Raw genomic sequence first — 26,933 nt, forward strand, 5'->3', positions numbered from 1 at the left:
AACAAATTTCTTTGGATAAACATTGGTTCATATACTATACTTGATAACTACAAATGATCACACAATTCTAGACACATGTTCAAGCTTTCAATCAAAAGGAAAGACAAACTTGGAAAAAAACAGAAGAGAAAGAAAAACAAACACAAAGTAAAGATAAACAATGTCGACAGAGTAGCAGCCACAATAAAAACCGAGAAAAATATAGTAGGAAATACACTTTCCCTAACCAATCAAATTCTGCCACATCAAGATATTTTTGGCCCCCTGCCCGCTATTTCCATACCAATCCAAGGTCCAAGTTTTCCATGGTCACAAGAGTCTGCGCACGTGTTCTATATCCATTTCTTGCTAGTTACAACGAACAATGAACCCTAATGTCTCTTTCGGAAGCTTTACCCTATTGCCTTTTAGCCTATGAATACACAAAGCTTACGGGTCATTTAAGTATCTCTCAAGAATCCTCTTTAATATTTTTCTATACCCTTGTTTCTTGTAACCTTCCTTTTTCCTTTATGCCATGTTCCTTCCACGAAATCACCTTTCTTTACTATAATAATTCCCCATTGTCGTACCATTATATAAACCCCTAAACATAGTTAAATTATTTCCCATATCCATCATCAACCATATCTTATTATACATAAGTACATGCTACTTTCCTTTTTCTTCCATGGATGTACAAGGAGTTCGCCGCATGAAACCCCACAAGAAGCATTCAAAGAGAAGCAACTCTAAGAAAGATATCAAAGTGGTTTACATTTCAAGTCCCATGAAGGTCAAGACATGTGCCTCGCAGTTCCGGGCTTTGGTGCAAGAACTCACCGGGAAAGACTCCGATGTCTCCGTCCAGTTCATGGACAACTACGGCAGCTCTGAAAATTCTCCGACCCATTCAGACGTGACGACGACGACAGAGAGGGTTGTTGATGATGATCGTGTGGTTAGGGGGTTGCCTTTGGGGAATTCCAACCATGAATTCTCTGTGTTTGAGCCATTTGACGATGGACTTATCATGGAAGGGAGTTTCTTGGGGATGTTTACATCAAGTTTGCTTCATGATCCTTCTCAGCTTGAGGCTGTTAGAAGCTTTGATTCAATTTAATTAATTTAAAAATATGTAATTATATAGTCATAGTCTCTATCTAGTTAATTATTATATATATAATTATATGTACGTATTTATCAGAAATAATTCATATTAATTTCATTGAGAGTTCGATTAAAACATGAAATCGAAAAAAAAATTGCTTTATTATATCATATCACTAATTTACTATCTCTTTTTCATAATTAAATTATTGTTTTATTTTGTCCAAGACATTATTTTAATGTTGGCCAATTTCTTACTTCCAAAATGTTTATCTAACTCAAGCCAAAATGTTTATGCATATGCCAAAATTTTGGAAACTATAGTAAAATGGGGGGAAAAAGTACAAAAAGTAACTAAATATTGATTATTTGGGTAGTTTAATGGGGAATAAAATGATTTCTTTGGACTTTTTTTTGAGTGGGTTATTAAAGTAAAGTGGATGATAACAAATTAAGTCAAAATTGCTACCCATTAAAGGTGAGTTAATTATGACACTAAATAAATTAATACACCTCTCTTACACTAAACTATTATTATTATTATTATTATTATGTTAGCAATATTTTTGCAAAAAAATTAGCATATTTGCTGTCGAGAACTTTATACTATATAGATATGACTTAACTCAAGTGGTAAGGTTGAGATGAGATAAAGTTCAGATATAAAATTTAAGTTCAGTTGTATTTGTTCATCTTGTATTAAAAAAAAAAATTTCTTTCGACTAAAGTGGTAAGAGTAAGATGGGATGAAGTTCTGATAAAAATATTAAGTCCCCGTTGTACTCTTCCATGTTGTTTAAAAAAAAAAAGAGAAAAGAGAACCCTTTCATATCTTTTGTTAAAATTTTGAAAGAAGAGATATAAAGAAAAAAAGCAAATAGCGAATTTATCAACCGAATGGAACCTAAATATTATTTTAGATATGCACTGGGTTTAATAAATAAAAAAGACAATTTCATGTAATTAATAATTTATCATATTTGATCATAAATTGAAACCCAATCCCAAGTCAGGAAGATTTTTCTCTTTGTGTTGTTAAATTAAGTTCAAACTCACATTAACATTGTCTCTTAACCAAAATTGAGGGGAAAAGTTAGGCCCAAGAGCCCAAGACAACAATATGCAAGGAGCCAATAAACTTAATTGGGCTTGGGTAATGAACACCCATTAGAAGATGAAATACAAATTGCACTTTTTTTTAACAAACATTTTACCTTTGTCTATCAAGGATTTGTAAATTGTAATGCCAAGAATAAGAGTTATACAAATTTGATCAAGTAGAATATCCCTTTTGTGAAATTGCTCATGTAGTTTTTTCCTATTTAGTATTTACAAGTGACTTATTTTTGTTTTCTTGCTAGCATAATTCATGGTATCTTTTTGATTAACGAAAAATTATATTGGTGTCCTTATCATCAAAGTACACTTATAATTCAATCCATTGTTTTTTTTGAAAATGATAGCCACGTTCTTGTGTTGAATTTCCATTTAATGATCATAAAAGTAAAAATTTATAATTACAAGTATATATTACAATGACAATTAAGTATTACTATTTAAATAAAAATTAAAAAAATAAATCAAACAAATTAACATATAACTAGACATTTGACATAAAATTGGATTAGATCCACACATAATAATAAGAATAAGCAGTGATCGGTTGTAACCGCACAATCGACCGCAACGAACAATTTTAACCCTAAACGAATTAGTTTTTCGATGTTAATTGTAGCACTGGTTATGGTTATTGGTTTCTTCTATTAGTTAATGGTGGGAACTTTTCCCCCTTGAATTGATTGAAAAATCAATGCATTTTTTTTGAAAAAAAATTATTTTTGATATATTGGGGAGGGGGGTGGGATTCCTATTGTAAGCTTCATTAAACTCTATCTTTTGCCCTCGATCACTATTTTTTCAATTTCAAACCCTAAACACTAAATAGAGCCATCTTCACACTTCACTTGTTGCTATCTGCAACACTATCAGCAACCGCCGTTGCTTACTCGTAGCTGTGTTGCATCTACCTTTGCCAATCACCACTAATCGCCTCAACCTTCCTTGTCGCCCGCCTCAACCTTCTTCCTTACCCATTTATTTACAACATTCTATTTAGGAGTCAGCAATGGTCAGTTGTAACCACACAACCGACTGCAACTGACAACTCCAACTACATCGGTTTTTCATGATGACTGGTCGACTTTGGTTGGTCATCATTGAGCGTCGGTTTGATTGGTTTTGGTTTCTCTTGAGACTGAAACCAATTGAGACTCACTCTTACATAATAAAACTTGAACCTAAAATTAATAATTTTCAATGATTATACACATGTGATTGTATGTTGTAAGAGTTTTTTTTTTTTTTAATTTATATGACAGTAACCAAAGATTGAAGAAATCAAATTTTAAATCTTAATGCTCCATTAGAAGGTTAATTAAAGGTGAGCAAAACTTAAATAAAATTCTTTAAGTACCTTTCTTCAAGTTCTCCCAGGCAAATACACCATATGTTAAATTGTTGATTTGCCCTACCCTCTACACCAATTTTATTTTGACAAATTAATAATGTTAAACACTTATTATATCAAAGAACCCAAGAAAATAGATTTAAGAAAAATCTTATATTAACATGTTATTTTGGTAAGTAAATTTTTATTAGGATGATTATAGGTTCCATGGTTGTAAAGGTATTTTTGTCATTTAAATGTCAAATGGAATTTAATTTTCATTTAATTTTTATATGAATAAAAAGACATTTCCACAATACTATGGTTCCATGCAATTTAAAGGATCATTTTGGTATGCCATTCAAATGTCGAATACTATTTTGACTCTTACTTAACAATAAGTCAATTTTCCACAAAAGAAAAAGTCAATTTAGAATTAAATTCTGATTTTTTCAACAAAATATTTCAGCAGAATTAGGGTACTATGAGGTGTAATTAGGAAGTCTATTTCAAGAAAATTGAATGCGGTACCATATAAATAGGGGATAATTCCATTATCAGCCATGTAAGTTATCATGATTTTACAATTGAGTCCTATATTAGTATTACATCCTAACACTAATTAATCCAGATATTCTAATTTTTCTTTCTTTTTATTTATTTAAAAAAGGACAATAAATTCTTCCATTTTTTTTCCCTATTCCTTCATACCAAATACACCATGTAAAAAAAAAAAAAACCCTTTATTTTTTTTTTTTAATGCTGGAAATAAGAATCTTACAAACCCATTGTCCAAATGGAAGGCCATGATTGGATAGATCATAAATAATTCCACCATCCTTTGCCAAAGTTAGTTCGTGCTCCCTTTTCTCCATATTTCTCCAGCCTAGCTCCCATTGTTCCCTTAATACAAACCCCCCAAAAAAAAAAAAAATAATTTGAATTAATTTTTTTACATGTAAAATTAAGTTATATAATAAAAAGAAAATTTTCTATCTTCTCTTTCATCTTAAAATTCAAACTTCACAATTTTAAAATCGAAGTGCTAAATTTTAATCACGGAAATATTTTTTCTAATCGATTTTTCTTTTGGTATGAGAAAAAATGAAAACAAAAAAAAACTCAATAAATTATGCAATCAGTTATTATATTTTATCAAAATGATGAATTTGATTTTTACATAATAATTTATATAAATTAAATTTTATACTTTTTGAAATTAATAATATTAATCCAATCATTAACAGTGTTAAAAAATTTTCGTTATTTATATCAATTTATATTTTTACTAATTTTTTTTATATTAAAAGAAAATATAATAAAAAAATCAATAGAAGGAAAAGTAAACAAGGCTGAGGAATCAGGTTGGTGAGAGAGGGAGAGAGAGACATAACACATAAACTCAATAAAGTCACCAAAGTGAAAACAGCTTCAGACTTCAGCAGCCAAACCCAAACTCAAAACTCCCAAAGAAAATAAAATAAAATAAAAAAAATGAAAAAGGAAAATCCTTTTACTTCCTTTTAAAAAACCCTCATTTTCTCTCTCTAGAAAAACCTTTCTTTCTCTCATCTGAATTCTTCTCTTTGTATTTATTAATCATAAGTTTTATGATCTGTTTTTAGACCTTCATATTCCCTTTTAATGGATCTGCCATTTCCCCTTCTCTCGTGACTTCTTCCTCTTAAAAAGTGGGTTTTTTAATTGATATTACTAATTTCCTGTTTGGGTTTTGAGGATTTTTTTTTTATTTTCTGGGTAAAAGGAGAAATGAAGGTAGCCTGTTGTTCGGTTTGCCAAACTCGGTACAACGAGGAAGAGAGAGTTCCTTTGTTGCTTCAATGTGGTCATGGGTTTTGCAAGGAGTGTCTTTCCAAAATGTTTTCGGCTTCCCTTGATACTTCTCTGCCGTGTCCCCGATGCCGCCACGTGTCCCTTGTCGGTAACTCGGTCCAGGCTTTGAAGAAGAATTATGGGATTTTAGCTCTTCTTGACTCGAACTCCAACTCAGGGTCGAATTTGAGGAACGATTTCGATTGCGATTACACGGATGATGAAGAAGATGATGATGAAGAGAGAGAGGGTGATGATGAAAATGGGGATTTTTTCGATGACTTGGCAGGTGGCCGGATTAACCGTGGATCACATGCTTCGAGTTCCGGTGGTGCTGCCGGATGCGGGCCGGTGATCGAACTGTCAGCTCATCCGGGACTAAGGTTGGTTAGGAAGATAGAAGGGAAAGGGGAAGGAAAAGGAGGGAGAGCGGGAGTGGAAACGTGGGCAGCGGTGATTAGTGGGACCCAAGGCGGGGCAGGAAGAAGCCTGTGTAAGCATAAGGTGGCGGTGAAGAAAGTTGGGGCAATGGAAGGGATGGATGGGGAATGGGTACAAGGTCAACTTGACAGTTTGAGGCGTGCATCAATGTGGTGTAGGAATGTTTGTACTTTCCATGGAGTTGTTAGGTTGGAAGATGGTAGTTTGGGGATTGTTATGGATAGGTGTCACGGGTCGATTCAATCTGCAATGTTGAACAATGAAGGGAGACTTACTTTGGAGCAAGTTCTAAGGTTTTGTTTTTAAATTTTGGCAATTTTTTTTTGGTTTAATGACATTTTGTTTGGTGTTCATTTTGTGAAATGGTTTTGATTATGTTGACTTTGGTAGATGGTATTTTACAACTTATTCTCTTGTTGCTAAAAAAATATATATATAAAGTTGATAGGTTGCTCTTAGGCCAGGGCAAAATGTGCCTTTTGCCGAGACTCTTTATTGTCAGGCTGAATGAACCTTAACCTTTGAGCTGTTCCCCTTTGGTATTGGTCTTCTAATTTTAATGTTGGTTTTGTAGACTAGGGCAGATGAGAGCAAATCTTGATGTTTTATGCAGATTTTCTTTTTGTTGTTGATGCGTGGGAAGTTGTTGCAATATGTTGGGTTGTGTTATTCGGTTGAAAAGGGTGACTTGCTAGATGTAGTGAATTCTTGTTGCCTTGTATGGAGTAGATTATAGTATTGTGATTCCAAGGGAAGTGGTTGAAAAAAAATAGTTTTCTTGCATTGTAGATATTTGTACATTGAATAGAACTTTACACTTTAGTGTCATTGGAAATGATTGTAGGGTGATCAATGTGTTTCCATGGAGGCTAAGATAGTTTGTATGGTAGTCTTTGATATCTCAAATATTTAACTTTTCTCGTTTACTTCACTTTTAATGTATATATGCAGATGCCAAAGGATTTAAACATTTTAACTTTGACCACTTAATGAAAATTCCTAGTCCATGTGCTTGTTGATTGACATATTTGGTATGAATATTCTACTCCTTATCTGCAAAAGCCTCGTCGTCGAGTGATAGGTGCATCCTGACCAAGGATATTCTATATGTATTGAGTATGTATTATTTCAAGTTACTTCTGATAATTAGTCGGTAATGTCTATGAGCCATTCATCATGATTACCATGTGAGTGTGGATGGATTTATGTCACTTTGTGTTTGTTGCAATCTGATTAAGATTGCCAGATGGGGCAAATGGGCAGTCTCTAATCACCAAGTCTTGGTTCATTCCCCCCCCCCCCCCCCCCCCTAAAAGATGGTTACCTATTGCAAGGATGCAGGAGAGGCTGTGTTCAAGCAATGTTATATATTTAAGGGAAAAAATTGGGGGTTATTCGGTTTTGATTGGTGATATTTGCCTGGGGTATTGTGGAAGAAGATGATTTAATGCTTACGTTTTTACAATTGGGATCATGCCACAATTAGACGGGTGGAGGAAAATATTTTGCAGGCCTTGAAGTAATGTTAGTGTTTTAAATGTGACAAATTCTGCATGATCCATAAAATGAAACTGGTACATACGTTCATTTATGCTATAGTACTACTAAATTTTCCTTTCACTGCTGAAATTAATGTAGGAGCTATTAGTGCAGGTATGTCTTTTTATTTGCATTAAATAAGGAGAAGAAAATTGTAGTTATATGTAACCTTGATTACCGAACTGCTAAGCAAGAAAGGAGCTACAAAACAAGAAGGCCTATTTTTATTTGAGATTGCAAAATATCACTGGGGATTTATCAATAGTGCTAGGCCTCAGAAATAGCTTTAGCTATAATTGGCATTTGGCACTTTTATGTTAAGATTGCTTTGTTACCAATATTAGAATAGATGTACGATTTTAGCATTATTGCTATTGATTAGGCTCAACCTTTACGTGCTAGTTTCTGATGGATGTATTTAAGAAAGTAAACAAATAGAATTATAGGGATTTCTTAGACTTTAACGTCTTGCCGGATGATACTTGCCAGTTTTAGTCTAATCAAAGACTTTATCAGAGTATTGACAGGTTATTTCTCTTGTTTCTTGAAAATTTATTGACAACTTTATGAACAGTTCTTAAGTAAATAATTTTACACTTTTCTATATTTTATATGAAAGGGACCACTTGACTTTTCAAATTTTCCTTCAACTGGAGGTTCTTACGTTGTGAACGCCATTTCCATTAGAGTTAAGGCTGAACCAAATTTGTCCTTTTGTAATTATTTTGAGAATGTTAACTTGGTGTGCATTGTTGTTACTGGTTAGAATGGTGAATCTATGAACACAAAACATGCATGTAATGCAAGGAATTTTCATTTTGATTGAAGTTCCTTAAGACACCCAAGACATTTTTCTAGGGGAATAGCTTTTCTTGTGATAAATGGTAGAATTTAACATCGTTACTTTGAGAGTAGAAAGAAGTAGCTAAAATTAATTTGAATTTTACTAAGAAATGCAAGTGCAAAAAAGTTCAAGAAGATAGTGAGAGGTATCAGTAATATGATATGTTGAAGTCTGTAGATTGATAAGATGAATGAATTGTTATGTATACATTTTTACTGACCATAGAAAATGTGAATGCAGCATTATTATGCATGGGAAAGATATATGTGGCACTTTATCTTTTTCCTTTTCCCCCTTTCTTAATGTTTTTATGCATAAGATTTCTTACAGTTTGTTATTAGAGCTAACTGTTGTAGCTATCATGTGTCATGCATTTTTCTGTTTCTGCATAATTATGATTTTTCCGTTTTTTTGATTTTAATTTTTTTTTTCACTGGGTTGAGGCTGTATTTAAATCACATCAAGTTTTTTCCTGTTTTACCAAGTCTATGCCTGTCTTTAGCATATTTAACATCTTAGATAATTAGCTATGATGATTATGTGGCTGTAATATTTTACATGACTTTGTGAGTGTTTGCCAAATGTAGATATGGAGCAGACATTACACGAGGGGTGGCAGAACTTCATGCGGCAGGTGTTGTTTGTATGAATATAAAACCATCTAATCTTCTTTTGGATGCAAGTGGTCATGCTGTTGTTTCTGATTATGGACTTGCTGCAATTCTGAAGAAACCTGCTTGCCGAAAAGCTCGAACTGAATATGATTCCTCAAAGATTCATTCGTGCATGGATTGCACAATGCTCAGCCCACATTACACTGCCCCAGAGGCATGGGAGCCAGTAAAGAAGTCACTTAATCTGTTCTGGGATGATGCAATAGGCATATCTGCAGAATCAGATGCCTGGAGTTTTGGTTGTACATTGGTGGAAATGTGCACTGGTTTCATCCCGTATGTGGAGCAATCTGTTTTTTCTTGTGTTACTCTTCTGTTTCTTTTTCTGTGTATGGATTTCCATGTTTTCATTAATGGTATGGTTTCATTGTAACACATCTGAATTTTTTTATGCAGTTGGGCAGGTCTGAGTGCAGATGAAATCTATCGAACTGTTGTTAAGGCTCGGAAATTGCCGCCACAGTATGCAAGTGTAGTAGGTGTAGGATTACCTAGGGAATTGTGGAAGATGATTGGTGACTGCCTGCAGTTCAAGCCATCAAAAAGACCAACATTTAATGCGATGTTGGCAATATTCCTCCGTCATTTGCAAGAGATACCACGCAGCCCACCTGCAAGCCCTGATAAGTAAGAACAGAATTTGGGTTGTTACCCATGCCTTTTTCCTCTATTGTTCTTTGTGATGCCTAGATAAAAGCTAATTGCTGGCCTAAGACACAGCTGATGCTTTTAATGTTGGTTATGCTTTTGTGTGGTTGTTTATTTATGAGAGACAGATTTTCAGTAAAATTAGTTGATAGTGTTTGATGAATTTTATTGGTGAATGCAGTGGCTTTGCCAAATTTCCTGGGTCAAATGCAGTGGAGCCGCCACCCATGTCTGATTTGGAGGTTTTACCTGAAAATCCTAACCATCTGCATCGGCTTGTTTCTGAAGGAGATGTGGGTGGCTTGAGGTTAGTGCACTTCATTTCAGACATGCTTTTAGCTCTCTTTTTTGAAAAACCTTAAGCTTCTTATCTTATTTTTGATATTCCCTTTTACTTTGTTTGTGCAGAGATTTTCTTGCAAAGGCTTCATATGAACATAGTGGCAGCTCAATTTCTTCACTTTTAGAAGCACAGAATGCTGATGGGCAAACTGCTCTTCACTTGGCCTGTAGACGAGGTAGTGCTGAACTTGTTGAGGCAATATTGGAGTACACAGAGGCAAATGTGGATGTTTTGGATAAGGATGGGGATCCCCCTCTTGTTTTTGCTTTAGCAGCTGGATCCCCAGAATGTGTGCTTGCTCTCATTAGGAGAGGTGCTGATGTTCAATCCAGGTTGAGGGATGGCTTTGGTCCATCTGTTGCCCATGTTTGTGCCTACCATGGTCAACCTGACTGCATGCGTGTAGGTCTTATGTCAATCAGATGTATATGGTTTTCTTGCTTCTTCCCCACTATTTTGAGTTATCTGGTTTATGTTGCTAAATGTCTAACAGGATTTGCTATTGGCGGGAGCTGACCCTAATGCAGTGGATGATGAAGGTGAATCTGTGCTTCATAGAGCTGTGGCCAAGAAGTATACAGAATGCGCACTTGTCATATTGGAAAATGGAGGCTGTAGATCAATGGCTTTTTTGAATTCAAAAAATCTGACGTAAGTACTCTGCTGCTCCACACCTGAGCGCTTAGTTGTTTTTAGTAGTAGAACACTAAATACATATTTGTTTCTCGTTTTCCCTTTCTGAGAGATGAAAGTCGTCAATAATGCACTTGTAGCCTTTCTGTTTAATTAGTCTAGAACTCTGTAAACTGAGTAAGTGATTTAACTTCACGATAGAATGACCTGCTTGATTAACTTTGGGTTAAAAATTACCAGCTTCCATTTTGTCTCTAACTTTTGAATGTATTTTTCTTATTGGTTTTTCTCATAGCTCTTGTTTTCATTTTTATAAACAGATCGCAATAATAATATGTTACCCTGCTAGATATTCGTCGATTTTGGGTGTTGAATTTGTGAACACCTTTAGACGAGATACCCTTGAACTTATCAGTCATCACTGATATTTTTAATAGTCTACTCATGCAGGACAGATAACTGGTGAACAATCTCTCTTCTCAATTATGTTGGAGACAGATGCATGCATTGCCATTAGGGCTGTGTTCTATTATTTTGCCTTTGGTGTCTGCATATGAATCCAGTCATCTATTGGTTGATGCTTTGATTTCTAAACTTACTCATAATTGAAATATTACTTTATTGATATGCTTAGCTAGTGGCTTGTGGGGTATGGTTTAGGATACTGGCTTGAGAAGACAGGGATTACTACACGACTAATATGTAAATATCCATTCAAAGTGATCCCTTGAGAAAGTTAAAAAGAGCTTTAGGAAAATTTTGATCCTTTCATATACTGAATTGGTGGTTAAATCTTAATTTATTACTACTTTGACTTTCATTCTCTCTCGGGCAGTAAACATAGATTTGTCAAAGTAAAACTGGAATAATTGAAATAGGCTATCACATTTCAACTATTCTAGTCTGTTTCCTGTCTGCGCATATTACCACATTTTCTTTAGAATGTGACTGCATTAAGTTCTTAGCATTTAATTTTTCATTCTGTTTACTGCTGCTGCTTCATATCTTGATTCATCATCATCAGACCATTGCATTTGTGTGTGGCAACATGGAATGTGGCTGTTGTCAAAAGGTGGGTGGAAGTTGCATCTCCAGAAGAAATTGCTGATACAATTGATATTCCCAGTCCTGTTGGCACTGCTTTGTGCATGGCAGCTGCTCTAAAGAAAGATCACGAAATAGGTAATGCAGCACTCTTGGATTGTCTTCTTTACGTAAATGGTCAGAAATTTCACTTTTAGAAGTAGTATCTAGTCAAATTTTCATCTTCAGCTATTCTTCACAGTTCCTCCAGTTAAAGTTAGGTAACGTTATTTAAGCCATGCTGTAACATCTTTGAATTGGGACACAGTTTTTGGTATAATGTATATTTCCTTAAAAGTCATAATGTGGTGTTTCATATGGTCATTGAAAACTCCAATTTAGGATTTTATTCTTTGTTATGAATTATGGGATTCTGTTGTTCAGGATTGGGATTGTAATTTCTGCATCGACTTACCATGTTGGTATAGATTACTCTAGAATTTTCTGTGTGGTGTTCTTTTTTGGCCAAGATTTCTAGGAGTTCATGTTATTGTGCTTTGACTGGTTGTTGCTTTTTACTTTTTTACTAGCTGGTTTCTTGGTTGGAAATTTATTCCTAGTGGATTCTTTATAGTTCTCTATTTGATCTTATTTTCTTGAGGATTTTGATTAATAAAATTATGATTATTTTGTTTAATTTAAGCATGGATGCAAGGAATATGTTAAGAGAGATTCTTCCTCTTCTCCTTCCTTGAATTATTCTTCTCACTGTTGCTACAGCCTTTTTGGCATACCAGTTACAACACTGTTAGGACATCCTTAGTCTCTTTTCTGGTATTTGTTAGATTGTTTTCTTGTATGTCTTTCACATCCTTAAACCTTGATCTTTTTTTCAGGCAAACCATAACCTACTAAACTCTTCAACCACCTCTGTTACCACCCTTCAAGGCCTACTACCATACCTTGGTTTACTTCATTTTTTCTTGGCAATGTTGTGTCCATCTTTTTAACCACATGAATTTGTATTATTCAGTAGTGATGATATGATTCATTCATAAAACTGCTTGTAGAGGGTAGGGAACTGGTGCGAATATTGCTTGCAGCTGGGGCAGATTGCACTGCCCAAGATTCTCAACATGGGAGAACAGCATTGCATACAGCTGCTATGGCTAATGATGTTGATTTGGTAAAAGTAAGCTACATAACTTCCTTTCTGTGAGGAGCACTTAATTGGCCTTTTTCTTTGATAATTTGATTCCTTTTCATGCATCAACGCAAATTTCTTCACATTTATTTATACAAGTTCTAATTTCAAACTGGTAAACAGATAATTCTTGATGCTGGAGTGGATGTGAACATCAGAAATGTGCACAATACAACACCCCTACACGTAGCTTTGGCCAGAGGGGCAACGTCATGTGTTGGGTTGCTTTTATCTGCTGGGGCAGATTGTAATTTGCAGGTTTCTACCCTCACTACCAAAAAATCTTTTCCATGGAATGCTTTGGCATATGTTTCCCCAAATCACGTAATTGGATTATGGACCTTTTTGTTAAGGAAGTAAATTAGTGTTTAATGCACAGATATTCACTATATACATGATCTAGGTCAATTGTATTTGGAGTCTTTGCTTTATTATTTTGGTAGTTGTTTGGGGTTCACATATTAGAGTTATTTTTTCTGATTATGTTGGTCTGAGGATGGTTTGATCTAAATTATAATGAATAACTCATTTTCTTGAAGAGCAAGACCAAGCCTCCATATAATAAAGAATTGGGTGCTTAGCAATTTAAGTAAACATAGTTCTTTGATGTAGAGCCCTACAGACACAGAAAATGATATATAAATAAATTGAAATATTAGACATGGAATGTGGCTAAATTAATTGCGTAATCATCCTATTAGGCATGCTAATTTAAAATGCAATGTGCTGGAGAGTACATGGCAGATGATGCTGAGAACTTGAGTAAGAATGAAGTGTGCTTATTTTTTGGCAATTGTGTTGCGAGGGCATAATTTGTTGCACAAGGTCTATCTGCTGATTCTAGACAATGTCTTCCAGGAGAATGAAGGAGTGTTAACATATTAGATATTTTGAAAAGTATGCCTTCTCAGAGTTTCTAGTTGGTCAGGGTTGGGAAAGTTAGAGGTCTTAGGTTTTATGGTTGTAGAGGGTGGTTTAGGGTTAATAGTTGAATAAGGTTTGAAACGATTCTATCTGAGGCTGAAGTTGTGATAAACACGAAAACTAGGGTGTTAAGTCATAAGTTATAATTGGCAGTAATTGGTTGGAAAAGTTGTGCAATGTGTAGGGTGTGGGTTATAATAAAGGAGGATTAAATTTGGCTTTCTAAACGAGAAGTTTAAGATGTTTTTGCTGTGCTCTTAACATTTACCTTTTTTGACATTGCTCGAGTATAAAAGCTAATGAAGTTGGGTAATTTGGGATAGTTAAAATTGTTGTAGGAATGGATGGGTCCCAATCTTTCTTTAAATTTGATAAATTGACACTTCCTTTTGGTCAATTACAGCGATGTGAAGAAGATTTGTTATTTGAGACCAGAGGGATCATAACTAGAACGGACCTTTTTGCTCAGACCAAAAGAATTTCTTGTTTATTGAAGAACCCTTGATTCAGGCATTGGCTTGCAAAAAGATAACATTGATCTACCCACGTAATAGATATGGCAAAAAGGAAAAAATGTGTTATCTTACAAGTTTTAAATAGTTTGGCACTTTATCATTCTTAAGTTCATGAAAAATTTTAATCCACAGCAAGCAAGAAATTTGGTGGTCTTTGTTTGACCAGGTTCAAAAGTTTTTAAGTCAAACTGTTCTATTAGTTGATACCTGACACAAGAAGTCAGCACAGATGTATCTGTACTTTATAGTGTTGCTCAGTGATTGTCTGACATGGTTACATGCTTGACATAGATACATCCCTTTTTTTTTGTTTTCCCTTATATTTGGAAGGTCATAACCCCATACTGGTTTGTTTTCAAGTGTTTGATATGACTCCAACACGGTTACATTAGGAAAAATTAACAGTTGGAGCAATGTAGTTTTAAAGTAAGGAGCAATTTGGCATCTAATATTTAAGTATTTAATGCAGTAATTAAAAAAAAGAATAAGATGATGCATGTGGTTGACTTAATAAATCTACCAAGTGCTCCATCAATCCTGATTGCTTTTTCAATCTGATGGTTATTTTAAAATAAAATAAATAAAAGGAATTGCAATTACAGTTGTTTAAGAGTGAGATAAAGGATAAATGGGACAGTGAGCTTGAGTTTTCAACATATGTCCAACAAGGGTGCTTAGGAAAAATTAAGAATCAGAGCAGCATGGGATGAGCTATTCTTTTCTTCTTGCAGTCCACTTATTCATTCTGTCTTTGCTGATCACCAGGGTGATGAAGGTGATAATGCTTTCCATATAGCAGCAGATACTGGAAAAATGATACGTGAAAATCTTGAATGGCTCATAGTTATGCTGAGAAATCCTGATGCTGCTGTTGAAGTTAGAAATCACAGGTCAGTTCTTGTTTATTGCTGTCATTTTTATTCATGTCTTTTCTTTGGTTCAATTTTTTTTGGCAGCACATTTTACACTGTAGAATCTTTATGTTGGATCCTTATATTACTAACATGGTGTCAATACATATGATGACAGTGGTAAGACATTACGTGACTTTTTAGAGACACTTCCCCGTGAATGGATTTCTGAAGATCTGATGGAGGCACTAACAAATAGGGGAGTTCATCTGTCCCCTACAATGTAAGGAGAAGGTTTACATCATTGTGCATGCATTCACATGATTTATTTATTTGTTTGTACTTTTTATGATGAGTCCTTTGTTCTTGATCTTATTCAGATTTGACGTGGGTGATTGGGTGAAGTTCCGACGGAGAATCACTACACCTACATATGGGTGGCAAGGCGCCAGACATAAAAGTGTTGGCTTTGTGCAAAATGTGGTGGATAGAGACAATCTTATTGTGTCATTTTGTTCTGGAGAGGCTCGTGTGTTGGTAAATGAAGTTGTGAAAGTGATTCCTTTGGACAGAGGGCAGCATGTTAAGCTTAGAGAAGATGTCAAGGAGCCAAGGTTTGGATCATTTTAGTTTCTTATTTATTGTAGGCAGTTTCTTTGGTCTTTTAAGTATCCTAGGGCTGGGATATGGAGGGGCCTAAACCCTATGCTTTTCCATTTATTACCTGGAATGGGAACTTTGCTAAACTCTCGACAAATATGGTATTATCTTTGAAGGTCCATGCTGTTGCCTTAGTGTTCCAAAACCGTAACCGAAACCGTAACCAAAACCATTTGGAAATGGCATGTGTAATCTTAGGATATTTTGAGTATTTTTGTTAAAGTAGGATGACAGTATTATTTGTGATCTTTTTAATTATCATATAACATAAAATTAGTATAAACATATTATATATAAGTGGAGAGTGGTGATGAGATTCCCCTGGGTAAATGGTAATGGATGTCAGCATAATGTCTCGGTCATTTACTTTCTTTATCTGATGTGATAGGCATGTTGTTTATGTGTCTCTTAGTCGCTGTGTGTATATTCTGTTCTTAAGGGGCAACAATGAACAGTAGTATAATCCTTCTGCATTTGGATGCGTAGCTTGTACTTAGGTTGGTACCCCCTTGGCAGGTTTTTACTATTTTCTTCTTAGCTGTCAAAAAGAAAAGAGACAAGGATTCATGCTTCCACAGTCTTTTCAATGTTTCTGAGAGACAGGAAGCCATTATGGATTTTCCTGATTTTTATCCTCTTGATCTTACAATTGATCTGAATCTATACATTAGAAGCCAGTGGATTATATGTTTAATCTACTCTTGAAGTTGTACTTCTGCCCTTTGGATGCTGGCATCCGATTAACTTAATTGAATGGCTTGATCATCGATAATTAGTTTATATATTTTCAGGACAGTTTGATCTAATGAATAGATTCTTTCAATCTTCAGGTTTGGCTGGCGTGGTCAAGCACGTGACAGCATTGGAACTGTCTTATGTGTTGATGATGATGGGATTTTGCGTGTTGGCTTTCCTGGAGCTTCTAGAGGATGGAAAGCTGATCCTACAGAAATGGAAAGAGTTGAAGAATTCAAGGTTGGGGATTGGGTTCGTATTCGTCCAACTCTTACAACAGCAAAGCATGGCTTAGGATCTGTAACACCTGGGAGCATCGGTATAGTATATTGTGTTAGACCAGATAGTAGTCTATTGTTGGACTTGAGCTATCTTCCAAACCCTTGGCATTGTGAACCAGAGGAGGTTGAGCCCGTTACTCCATTCAGGGTATATAAGAGACTTCAAACTTTCTTTATCGATGGTGTTATAAAGCTTTTCTATTTACTTTATTTCTTTTTCTTCTTTAGTTGAAACTGGTTCTTCTTACTTAGAAAAAGTAATATGTTGTTTGATTTTATAGATTGGTGACCGGGTGTGTGTGAAGCGATCTGTCGCAGAACCGCGATATGCTTGGGGTGGTGAGACCCATCATAGTGTTGGAAGAATTAGTGAGATAGAGACTGATGGGCTTCTTATGATTGAAATACCTAATCGACCAATCCCATGGCAGGCTGATCCCTCTGACATGGAAAAGGTCGAGGATTTCAAGGTAATTACCTGCCCCTTTCTCAATGTAGTCAATGGACTATTTATTGAGGGTTTTTTTTTTTGGGCCACACATGTTATGATTTTAAAGAATCTTCTGTATATTTTCATTAAGAGCAGGTTGGCGATTGGGTTAGAGTAAAAGCTTCAGTATCCTCTCCAAAATATGGATGGGAGGACATTAATCGCAACAGTATTGGCATAATTCATAGCTTAGAGGAGGATGGTGATATGGGTATTGCTTTCTGCTTCAGAAGCAAGCCTTTTATTTGCTCTGTCACTGATGTAGAGAAAGTGCCTCCTTTTGAAGTGGGACAAGAGGTTCATGTTGTGCCATCTGTCAGTCAGCCACGACTTGGATGGTCAAATGAAACTCCAGCAACTGTTGGAAAAATTGTGCGAATTGACATGGATGGAGCTTTAAATGTAAGCATGCTGCTCATCTTTGAGCGCAACCTTTTTTTTTTTCTTTCCATTACTTTTTATCTGGAAGCAAATAAGCTGGTCTCATGTTATTAGATGTCCTTCATTCTGGCAGCTTTTTTGTGTTTTTTTGTTTTTTTTTTCCTATTGTCTGCATTGGGTGATTCATTTTGGGAAGATGTTGGACCACTATTTCTTTTGTTACAACATTGTCATTGTATCATTGTTGAGGGGATTCGACAATTATACTATATGTTGACTATTCTATATTCATTTATTGAATTGCTGTAATGGAGTGGTTTTCTTCGTGCTCTGCAGGTGAAGGTTGCTGGCAGGCATAGTTTGTGGAAAGTTTCCCCTGGAGATGCAGAAAGGCTTTCAGGATTTGAAGTTGGTGATTGGGTGCGTTCAAAGCCAAGCCTTGGCACTAGACCAAGTTATGACTGGAGCACTATTGGGAAAGAGAGTTTAGCAGTAGTGCATAGTGTTCAGGATACTGGATATCTAGAATTGGCTTGCTGCTTCCGGAAAGGTAGGTGGAGTACCCATTTCTCAGATGTAGAAAAGGTTCCAAGCTATAAAGTCGGGCAACATGTTCGGTTTCGAGCTGGATTAGTTGAGCCAAGGTGGGGCTGGAGAGGGACTCAGTCTGATTCACGGGGCATTATTACTAGTGTTCATGCTGATGGGGAAGTGAGAGTTGCTTTCTTTGGTTTGTCAGGGATGTGGAGAGCAGATCCTGCAGATCTTGAAATAGAACAGATGTTTGAAGTGGGAGAGTGGGTGCAATTCAGAGAAAATGCCAGTACTTGGAAATCTATTGGACCTGGTAGTGTTGGTGTTGTGCAAGGAATAGGGTATGAAGGAGATGAATGGGATGGAAGCACCATTGTTGCATTTTGTGGGGAGCAGGAAAAATGGGTGGGGCCTACTTCCCATCTTGAAAGAGTGGACAAACTCATCATAGGGCAGAAGGTTAGAGTAAAGCTCTCAGTGAAGCAGCCAAGATTTGGGTGGTCAGGTCATAGCCATACAAGTGTTGGAACAATAGCAGCAATTGATGCTGATGGAAAGCTGAGAATATACACTCCTGTTGGCTCCAAAACTTGGATGCTAGATCCATCGGAAGTGGAGCTGGTTGAGGAACAGGAACTTTGCATTGGAGACTGGGTTAGGGTTAGATCATCAGTTACAATCCCAACTCACCACTGGGGAGAGGTAACTCATTCAAGCGTTGGGGTAGTGCATCGAATGGAAAATGGAGACTTATGGGTGGCATTCTGCTTTATGGAAAGGCTATGGCTTTGTAAGGCTTTGGAGATGGAACGGGTTAGGCCATTTGAAGTAGGGGACAAGGTGAGGATAAGAGAGGGGCTTGTGACTCCTAGATGGGGTTGGGGAATGGAGACTCATGCCAGTAAAGGGCAGGTAGTTGGGGTTGATGCAAATGGAAAATTAAGGATTAAGTTTCAGTGGAGGGAAGGAAGACCATGGATTGGAGATCCTGCTGATATCATTCTTGATGACAGCTCTTATGGCATGCTCAGCACCTCATGATTCATACCTTGCATTGTGTTTTTTGAGTTCATTCCTGAAGCTCGGAGACTTCTGGGTTTTAGCCTCTCTGCTTGATTGGAGCAGCAGGGGAGCTTCATTGCCACTGCATTGTGTGGACATACTGGCTCGAAACTCTATCCTGACCGCGGTGGGTGATTCAATTACAGGATTATTTATTGTTAATAAGTACAGAGATGCATATAGAGCATGAGAAGAAACTGGCTTGCCTCACTGTTAATTATAGGAAATACAAAGAGCAGCCAAGGGAAAAAAAAGGTAGCTATAGGCCTTGTATCTCATAGATGATGTTGGCTAGTTGATAAGCTGCTGAGGTATATATATAGATGAATATGGTCAATTTCATGTTATTTTGTACAAATTGAACCTTATAATCTTTCAGAGTTATTACTAGTTTTGAGTCCTTTTTAGCGCTCAAAATCTGTTTTGCCAGATTCTCAGCACTCCCACAAATAGCCAATGAAGAAAGCTGGTTGATGTCTCTTCTCATTTGATTCTTGCTAGAAGTTGGGATACCTGATGTTTTCTTACACGAATTATGGGACCAATGTGGCAAGTTTAAATGCCTACGTTTGAAGCATTGAATTTTAATATTACAGACATTTGATTTAATGATAAGTACATCTCTTTTTTAAAAAATTGGGTTTCAATCGTATTCTCTGTAAATATATATAAAAAAATATTGAAATTTTTTCTTGAAATCAATAGAGCAAGGTTCAAGAACTTGACAATTGCTGCATGGTGTTATGGATCTCTTAGGGATAAGTAAGTGTTTCTTTCACTTAAGAGGCATGTTTTGAGTTGAAAATATAAATCCGTGATAAGTTATATTAGAATTTATTCAATTTTTTACTGATAGTGAAATTTTTTACGAGAAATATCAAGGTCAAAATAGGTTAAAGCAAAAGTACTTCTCTGTGGATAAAAAAAATCAATACACTAAAGACTTACAATTATATGAGATAGTTGTACAATCATATGAGATAGAGTGTTGCATATCTCGTCAATAATAGATAAGTAAATAAAGACTTTCCTTACAATGTGAACAGTAACATAATAGATGAATCAAAATGTTTGTTCTGACTTCCAAATTTTAGTCAAATTGAATATATTTTTTCAATAACAATAGTTTGGTCGAGAATGTCAAATGTCAAACATTTCTATTGATATTGGTAGAAATGATTTGTCTTTTAACCACTTGCAGATAAAGTCCCTAGTTTGATCCATGATGACTTTGCCATGGTAATCAAACTAGAGAAGCTCAGATGGTAAAGTGGAAAGTTCTGCAAATCTTTAACCATTAAAAACATGAGAGGAAAAGGAACTCATGTACAATCATTAGAGAAGTAGGCATTCCATAGGGAGACAACCATCAGGAGGAAACAGACTTGTATAAATAAACAAAAACAAGACATGGATCTTTTCTGCTTTCTTTTCTTTCTTTTTGCTTTCCCTTTTTTTTTTCTCTGTTGTTTTTTCTTTTCTTCTTTATTTCCAGCTATAGGAGATGGTTGAACTGGAGTAACATCCAAGAGGGGTTAGCAAAACAGATTGCATAATGACAATTTGGACTACCCTCTGAATTAAAATGCATCAGAGGTCAGCAACATAACACCCATAAACAAACCCAATGAAATAAGAAACAGTAACTATGTAATCACAAGCACCAATGTCTACTACTTTAAAAAGAAAAAAAAAGGAAAAAAGGCAACAGGGCCAGACACAAAGCAGGCACATGATTTGCTAGTGAGTCTGCATTGCTAACTTTTGCTTCATGCACACTCATTAAGTTAATTTTGATTGGGGAACCCTGCACTCAATCTCTTTGTGCAAGCCACACACAGAAGCCATCCTCTAAGGCCTCTTTCATCCATGCATGCCTGCAACTCTGAACTGCTTCCGGTATGGTTAGCCAACTTCTTGTGCGGGTGCTCTGCTCTGGCCACGAATCTAACTCTTCCTTGACAAACAAAGCAAACATTGCAGCTCTACATAAACCTTCTGGGCTGAATTCATCTTGATGGGTTTTGCTCTTAAAATGATAATATCCAATGAAATCCTGAACCCAGTAACAAAGAAAAAAGTTATTCCCCCTGAGCTGTCTGAATATCAACGGCTAAAGGCAACGGATGACTAATCCCAACCTTAGATTACAGCATGCAATAAAAAAACAATAGTAAATAATTATTCAGAGAATATTATATTGCAGAGCTAGAAAATAGCACATGTTACTGGAAACTTAGTGCTAATAAATACCAATCATTATGCACAGTGTGCACACGCCAAAGCAGGTATAGAAGAACATTCAGTTCAATGTGTCGGGTTTTTTGACTATTGGACTTGTAGGATCAAAGAAGCAACTAATTTCTTATAGCATCAGAGGAGAATGCTGAAAAGATAAGGAGCACTCCATCAAAAAATGAACATGAGAACTGTAGAATTAGATTCAACTGGACAAAACAACAACAGGTTCAATAATGAGAAAAAAAAAAAGGAAGTGCAGCATATTCATCCAGCCTTCATGATGACTAGTTGCTTGATACTATTAAAAAATATAACTGTTTCTCTGGCAGTATAAACTTACTGATCCACAGTCATTAGCTCATCACTTTTAAAGACTACCTGGTGCCTGGAATGCTAATTTCATCTGCATTTGCTATTTCCTGGAGTCTTAAGATTTGAGCATAAGCAAATTTTATATACAACTCTGAAAAAGTGAAATAACTGTACATCAAGAAACTAAGAGTACAAGATTTAACAAATATAATGTGTTAGCTGTCATTAAATAACACTTTTATTGCTTTGTCTAACCTTTTCTTGCTCTTCTCTCCCCAACCCCCACTCTATCTCCCCATTTCCTCCTCGACCACCCAAACCCAGGTTAGCCAATGAATTTCATTTAGGAAAATCAATGAATCACTAAAGGACTATTTTGAGGTTAAATGTTCCCACCAAAGTGCTTGATGTAGTTAATCTTCCTAAACTGCACATTTTACTAGGCCAGCATAGTTCCAAGCTGGGAATTGGGATTTGGGAGTAATGTAAGACATGCTTATAGAAAAGGTGATCCTTTCTACCAGCAGCATAATTACAATCTACTTGCTCTTGCAGTTGCAAGATGCTGCTGTCAGAATGCTGCCAATCTTACTCCAAAAGATTGATGATGACAGTATCGACAATGGTAATAAAAGCTAACTTTATGAATGCTATGCAGAGATCTATCCTAATAACTTCAAAAATATCAAGAAATGGACTAATATTAGAAAATCTGCAACAGGTTTCACAAGCTCAAAGGAAATGCATAAATTAAAGAGAGGAAGAATATTTTCACCATTAAATCCCCCTTGACTCCAGCTTCTTCAATAGCTTCCCTCACTGCAGCCTCCTCAACTGTTTCATCATTCTCCCAGCCTCCCTAAAATCAGAGAGCAAGAAAACCAAAAGAACTATTTAGACTCTAGAACTCCTCTTTTCTTCAAAAAATAAAGAACAAGCAAACACAGTAACCAAGCAGCTAATTTTGACTCCATTTAGGCAACCTATTCAAACCATAATTCTCCAACAAATAACTCTTGTCCTTAGACAGCATAACTAACCTAATTCAGTAAAATCACATCAGAATCAGAGCAAAGGATGTTTCTCAACAATTTCTATGAGCAATTTACCCCTCAGTGAGTAAATTCTTTTGCTAAACTTGAATACAGCATTCCAGTTCAACAAAAATTGGAATATGTCCTAAGTACCCCACCCAATAAAAGACTACTAATCTGTTGCTATCAAAGTGCATCCTAGGGTTCTACTAAATATCCAAGAGACAAGTGCAAAAGAGCATCCTGCTAACCAAAATAGTAGAAGGAGCATACTTATCATCCTTCCGGCTATATCAAAAACTGTTACAAGTATTATCCCTAAAGCCTGCCTGAAAGTGATCAACTGATGAGATCAATACTTTCCAAAGTTTCATAAATTGACCCAACAGTGAATTCCTCTATCCCTTACATCAGAGCTCTCTTCGATCAGGTTTGTAGCTCTAGTAGGCAAAGAAGCTACCGAACATGACAAAGTGTTAAGTGAGAAGTCATCTCACAAGTACTCTGCCTAATTTGTAGTTAATGTCAATCACAATATTTGAATGTTGGACACTAGATAAATTAGTTAAAAACTGCAAGAAACAAGAACTGGGAGTTAAAGGCTAACATGAGTATTCCAGAATGCAATTCAAAATTAATGGCCATTGCAACATAACTATATACCTGCACTTTTATGTAACTTTTAGATGTTTATTCCTCTCAATAGTAATCTATTTAAGGGGACCAATAAATGCAACTGTATTCTACAGCAGAATGGACAGCAACAGCTTAGCAATAGTAGGTAAGTAAAGCCAACAGAAAGTACATGTTGAAACCAAAAACAACTTCGTACCTTTGGAAACAAAAGACCTGGTCCACTAGTTGAGTTAATCATCAGTACCTCAACTACCTTTTCAGAATTTACATCTGTCTCATCTGAGCTTCTATATCTAAATGGAATACACCTGTCAAGAGTGAACAGTGGCTTTAGCACATGGAGATCAGTTCTAAACAGAATTTTCACAAAACTTCGAAGTGACAGCAAGTGTTCCCATAAGTCAAAGCCTATTAGATAACATTCAGAATGAAACAGTTTAATCTCAAATCAAAAGAGCTGGAAAGGAGAAAAAGAAAAGAATGATAATCTAACATGATCCAGGCATGGAATAAACAACAGTCCAATCACAACATTACCACCAAACTTGAGTAAAAAGGCCACAAGCAGAGAGGAATCTCATAAAGTAGCATCTAGAATAGCATTTATCATCAATAGTGAAGGGTGTCCTACCCCCAGTATCATCAATACTTCCAACATAAACGCTGCATAACTTTCACTGTTAACCATAGTAATATGGATTAAGCGTGATAAACAAATACCAAAGAATATGCTAGGAAATTTTCTCTCTGAGAACATTCTTCATTATCTTCCATAGTTCCCTTCTTTCTTCTCTCTTTTGTATTTTATAAAAAGAAGAAAAGAAAAGAAAAACAAAAACAAAACCAATGAAAGAGTCTTTACAACGTAATATAACTGCTTGCGCATCTGAGGACAGAATCAATATCAATTATCAGACCAATAGCCAATCTTATACAACATAATAAATTAAGAAATTTCATTTGCATACTAAATCTAGTAAAGAGTCTCGTGATCTCTGTTCGCCATAGCTTACATCAGCCAAAACTCAAACCCAATGCTAAATTGATATGCTATGGATTCATGAATTTTCAATGTCTCTAGACTAGCTCCAAGAGAAAATATCATTTCTTAAACCAGTGTCACATGTTCCAAACTCTCCAACTACCAAATATACTGAAATCCACAAGGAATTCTCTTTAAATCTTTGTTCCAAAAACTCAAGGCAATGTAGAGAAGAAATTCTATCCATATCTTTCAGATTGTAGCTAAGAAGAAAGAGTGTCACCTACTTCCAATCCAATAAACATTATCATCCACTTAGTGGGACAATGTTGACATTTCTCTTAGAATTAAAAAACAGACACAAAACCCACCAACCAATCCCCAAGTTTCAAATAAGGAAAATCCAAACAGAACATACCTACTTTCAACCTTCATCACCAAAATTAAAAAAAAAAACGATTTCAAACTTAGAAAGTGCCACTTGTATACAAATGCAAAACAGAACATAAAAAACTCATATACACAAAAAGAATAACATACCCATTTGCCATCTTCATGCCAAGAATATAATAAACCATTCAAACATGAAATACACCATTCTTTATAAACAAAAGCAAAAAAATACCCATTTTCCATCTTCATCTCAAAAATCTAATAAATCTTTCAAACCTTAAATGCACCATCTGATCTCAGAATGTTGTAAACCATTCAAACCTTAAAATTCACATTCACATGTAAACAGAAAACCATAGATTCAAGTAAAAAAATATAAGAACCACCATTCCAACCTTAAAGTGTCACCATTCATAATTTTATATACCAACACAACCAATACATAGACAGGATACACACCAAAAACAAAACATACCATTCAGAACTTAAAATGTACCATTCATAAACACCAAAATAAAACACACCCATTTCATCTTCAATCCAGGAATGCATGACTCACAAATGCCAGAAAACAAAAATACTCATTTTCTCTCTTCATCCTAATAATGCAACAAAGCAACCCCACCATTCACACAGATATAAAAACACCACAAAAAACCACACAAATTCAACCAAAAACTGATCAACCAAAATTCTCACAAACCAACATGCACACACATTTTCCACACCTACATTACACACATTACATATACAAATAATCAGAACAAAAACATACCCAGCGACAAGGCGACAACCGGCCTCGTACCTTTGCTGAAGCCGACCTGTACGGGCCACCAAATCCGACATAATATTATTCAAAATTCTCAAAAAAAAAAAATTCTTTTTATTTTTATTTTTCAAAGCTCAAATTCTCCAAATTTAACAAAAGCGATCATCTTTCTCATTCAGAGGCCTCCTTGGTAGTTTTTTTGGGTCTACAACAATGCTCTTGCTTGTACCGGATTATGGTTCATCCATCGCTGCTGGTACAGGCTTTGACGGTGATGATCAATGCCACGAAACATCATCCAATGGCTGTGATTTTCTCGTCTTTTTTTTTAATTTTAATTTTGACCTTTTTGTTAGGGTTGAGTGTTTTTATTTTGGGTTGCAATGAATAAAGAGAAAAATGTTCAGTTTTGGAAAGAAGAAAGAAAGAAGGAAAGAAAGAAAGAGAGAGAAAAGGGGCCCTAAAGTGATGCGCTAAGAGCGGATCGGACGATGGGGGTGGTCAAACTCACGTGAGCTCGTCAATGTGTGGGCCCGATTATTTTAGTTTCATTTTTTATGCTATTATTTTTTATTTTACTAGAATAAAAAAACTCTTATACTTATTTTTTATTTAATTAAATCTATGATTAAATTATCTATGTTAATTATTAATTAAAATGTTATTTGTTGAATTTAGCATTATAAATTAAGTTATATAAAATGTCAAAAAAAGTTATAATTATAGATATAAATTTAAAAATATATATGTCTTTATTATTTTATAAAATTCTTTTATGAGAAGAAAAACCATTGTTTGTCTGTACATAATTTATTTTCTTTCAAAATACAATTTTTTTATATATACATAATTTATTTTCTTTCAAAATACAATTTTTTTATATATACTTTTCTATTAATGCCCGTATGATAAAATTTGTTTTGGTATCTTTTACATCACATGGTAAAATTTAATACATGTCATGCACTTGACATGGCAATCTTATCTCAATTATTAAAAAAGATTAACAATGTTAATCTATATGGTATTTTCCATCAAATCAAAGTATTGTTGATTCTTAATAAATGTTATAAGAATTAATTGATTAGGATGAGAGAATATGGACTTAAATAAGAAAATTAATTAAGTGTAAGGATTTATTTTATATTTTAACCATTTTTTTGAAGTATGAGTGTAAAAAAGTATATTTGATTAAGTATGAAAACAATAAAATGTAATGTTAAGTAAACTACACTTTTTCTTTTCCACCAAAGTAATTTTTTTATAGGAAATGATTATTTTTAAACCAAATTAAAAAATTAATCATTCAATAAAAAAAGAGTTTTTGTTTAGGTAAATTCATGTAAATTATTGGATTTTAACATGTTACAATTCAAACATTTAAATTTCAAAACTGATGGTTTAATTTAAAATTTT

General features: G+C 35.1%; 3 protein-coding genes across 4 annotated transcripts; 2 read left to right on the forward strand and 1 right to left on the reverse strand.

Moving 5' to 3' along the window:
- The first annotated feature begins 502 nt into the window (after positions 1 to 502).
- On the forward strand, positions 503 to 1,225 carry LOC18587161 (uncharacterized). The gene has a single exon (XM_007010855.3). The coding sequence runs from the start codon at positions 671 to 673 to the stop codon at positions 1,100 to 1,102; it is 432 nt and encodes a 143-aa protein (XP_007010917.2). The 5' UTR covers positions 503 to 670; the 3' UTR covers positions 1,103 to 1,225.
- Positions 1,226 to 4,914: 3,689 nt separating this feature from the next.
- KEG (protein kinase KEG) lies at positions 4,915 to 19,636 on the forward strand. The gene is made up of 16 exons (XM_018129309.2): positions 4,915 to 6,102; positions 8,780 to 9,142; positions 9,263 to 9,493; positions 9,696 to 9,821; positions 9,923 to 10,259; positions 10,351 to 10,508; positions 11,515 to 11,672; positions 12,584 to 12,705; positions 12,841 to 12,975; positions 14,922 to 15,046; positions 15,186 to 15,290; positions 15,388 to 15,621; positions 16,498 to 16,831; positions 16,965 to 17,153; positions 17,270 to 17,575; positions 17,891 to 19,636. The coding sequence occupies exons 1-16, from the start codon at positions 5,306 to 5,308 to the stop codon at positions 19,127 to 19,129; spliced, it is 4,959 nt and encodes a 1,652-aa protein (XP_017984798.2). The 5' UTR covers positions 4,915 to 5,305; the 3' UTR covers positions 19,130 to 19,636.
- A 1,049-nt stretch (positions 19,637 to 20,685) lies between these two features.
- NUDT16 (nudix hydrolase homolog 16) lies at positions 20,686 to 25,955 on the reverse strand. 2 transcript variants are annotated; one of them, XM_088810464.1, is made up of 4 exons: positions 25,554 to 25,955; positions 23,570 to 23,681; positions 22,479 to 22,562; positions 20,686 to 21,206 (listed from the first exon to the last, which is right to left on the reverse strand). In XM_088810464.1, exons 1-4 carry the CDS (start codon positions 25,592 to 25,594, stop codon positions 20,964 to 20,966), a joined length of 480 nt encoding a protein of 159 aa, XP_088666590.1. In that variant the 5' UTR covers positions 25,595 to 25,955; the 3' UTR covers positions 20,686 to 20,963. The 2 variants fall into 2 exon arrangements, with proteins under 2 accessions (XP_088666590.1, XP_017984112.1); XM_018128623.2 differs by having other exon boundaries at positions 25,524 to 25,954.
- Between the last annotated feature and the right edge of the window lie 978 nt (positions 25,956 to 26,933).

This window comes from Theobroma cacao, chromosome 10 (assembly GCF_053813885.1).
Source record: "Theobroma cacao isolate CCN51 chromosome 10, ASM5381388v1, whole genome shotgun sequence".
In the NCBI taxonomy this organism is placed as follows: Eukaryota; Viridiplantae; Streptophyta; class Magnoliopsida; order Malvales; family Malvaceae; genus Theobroma; species Theobroma cacao.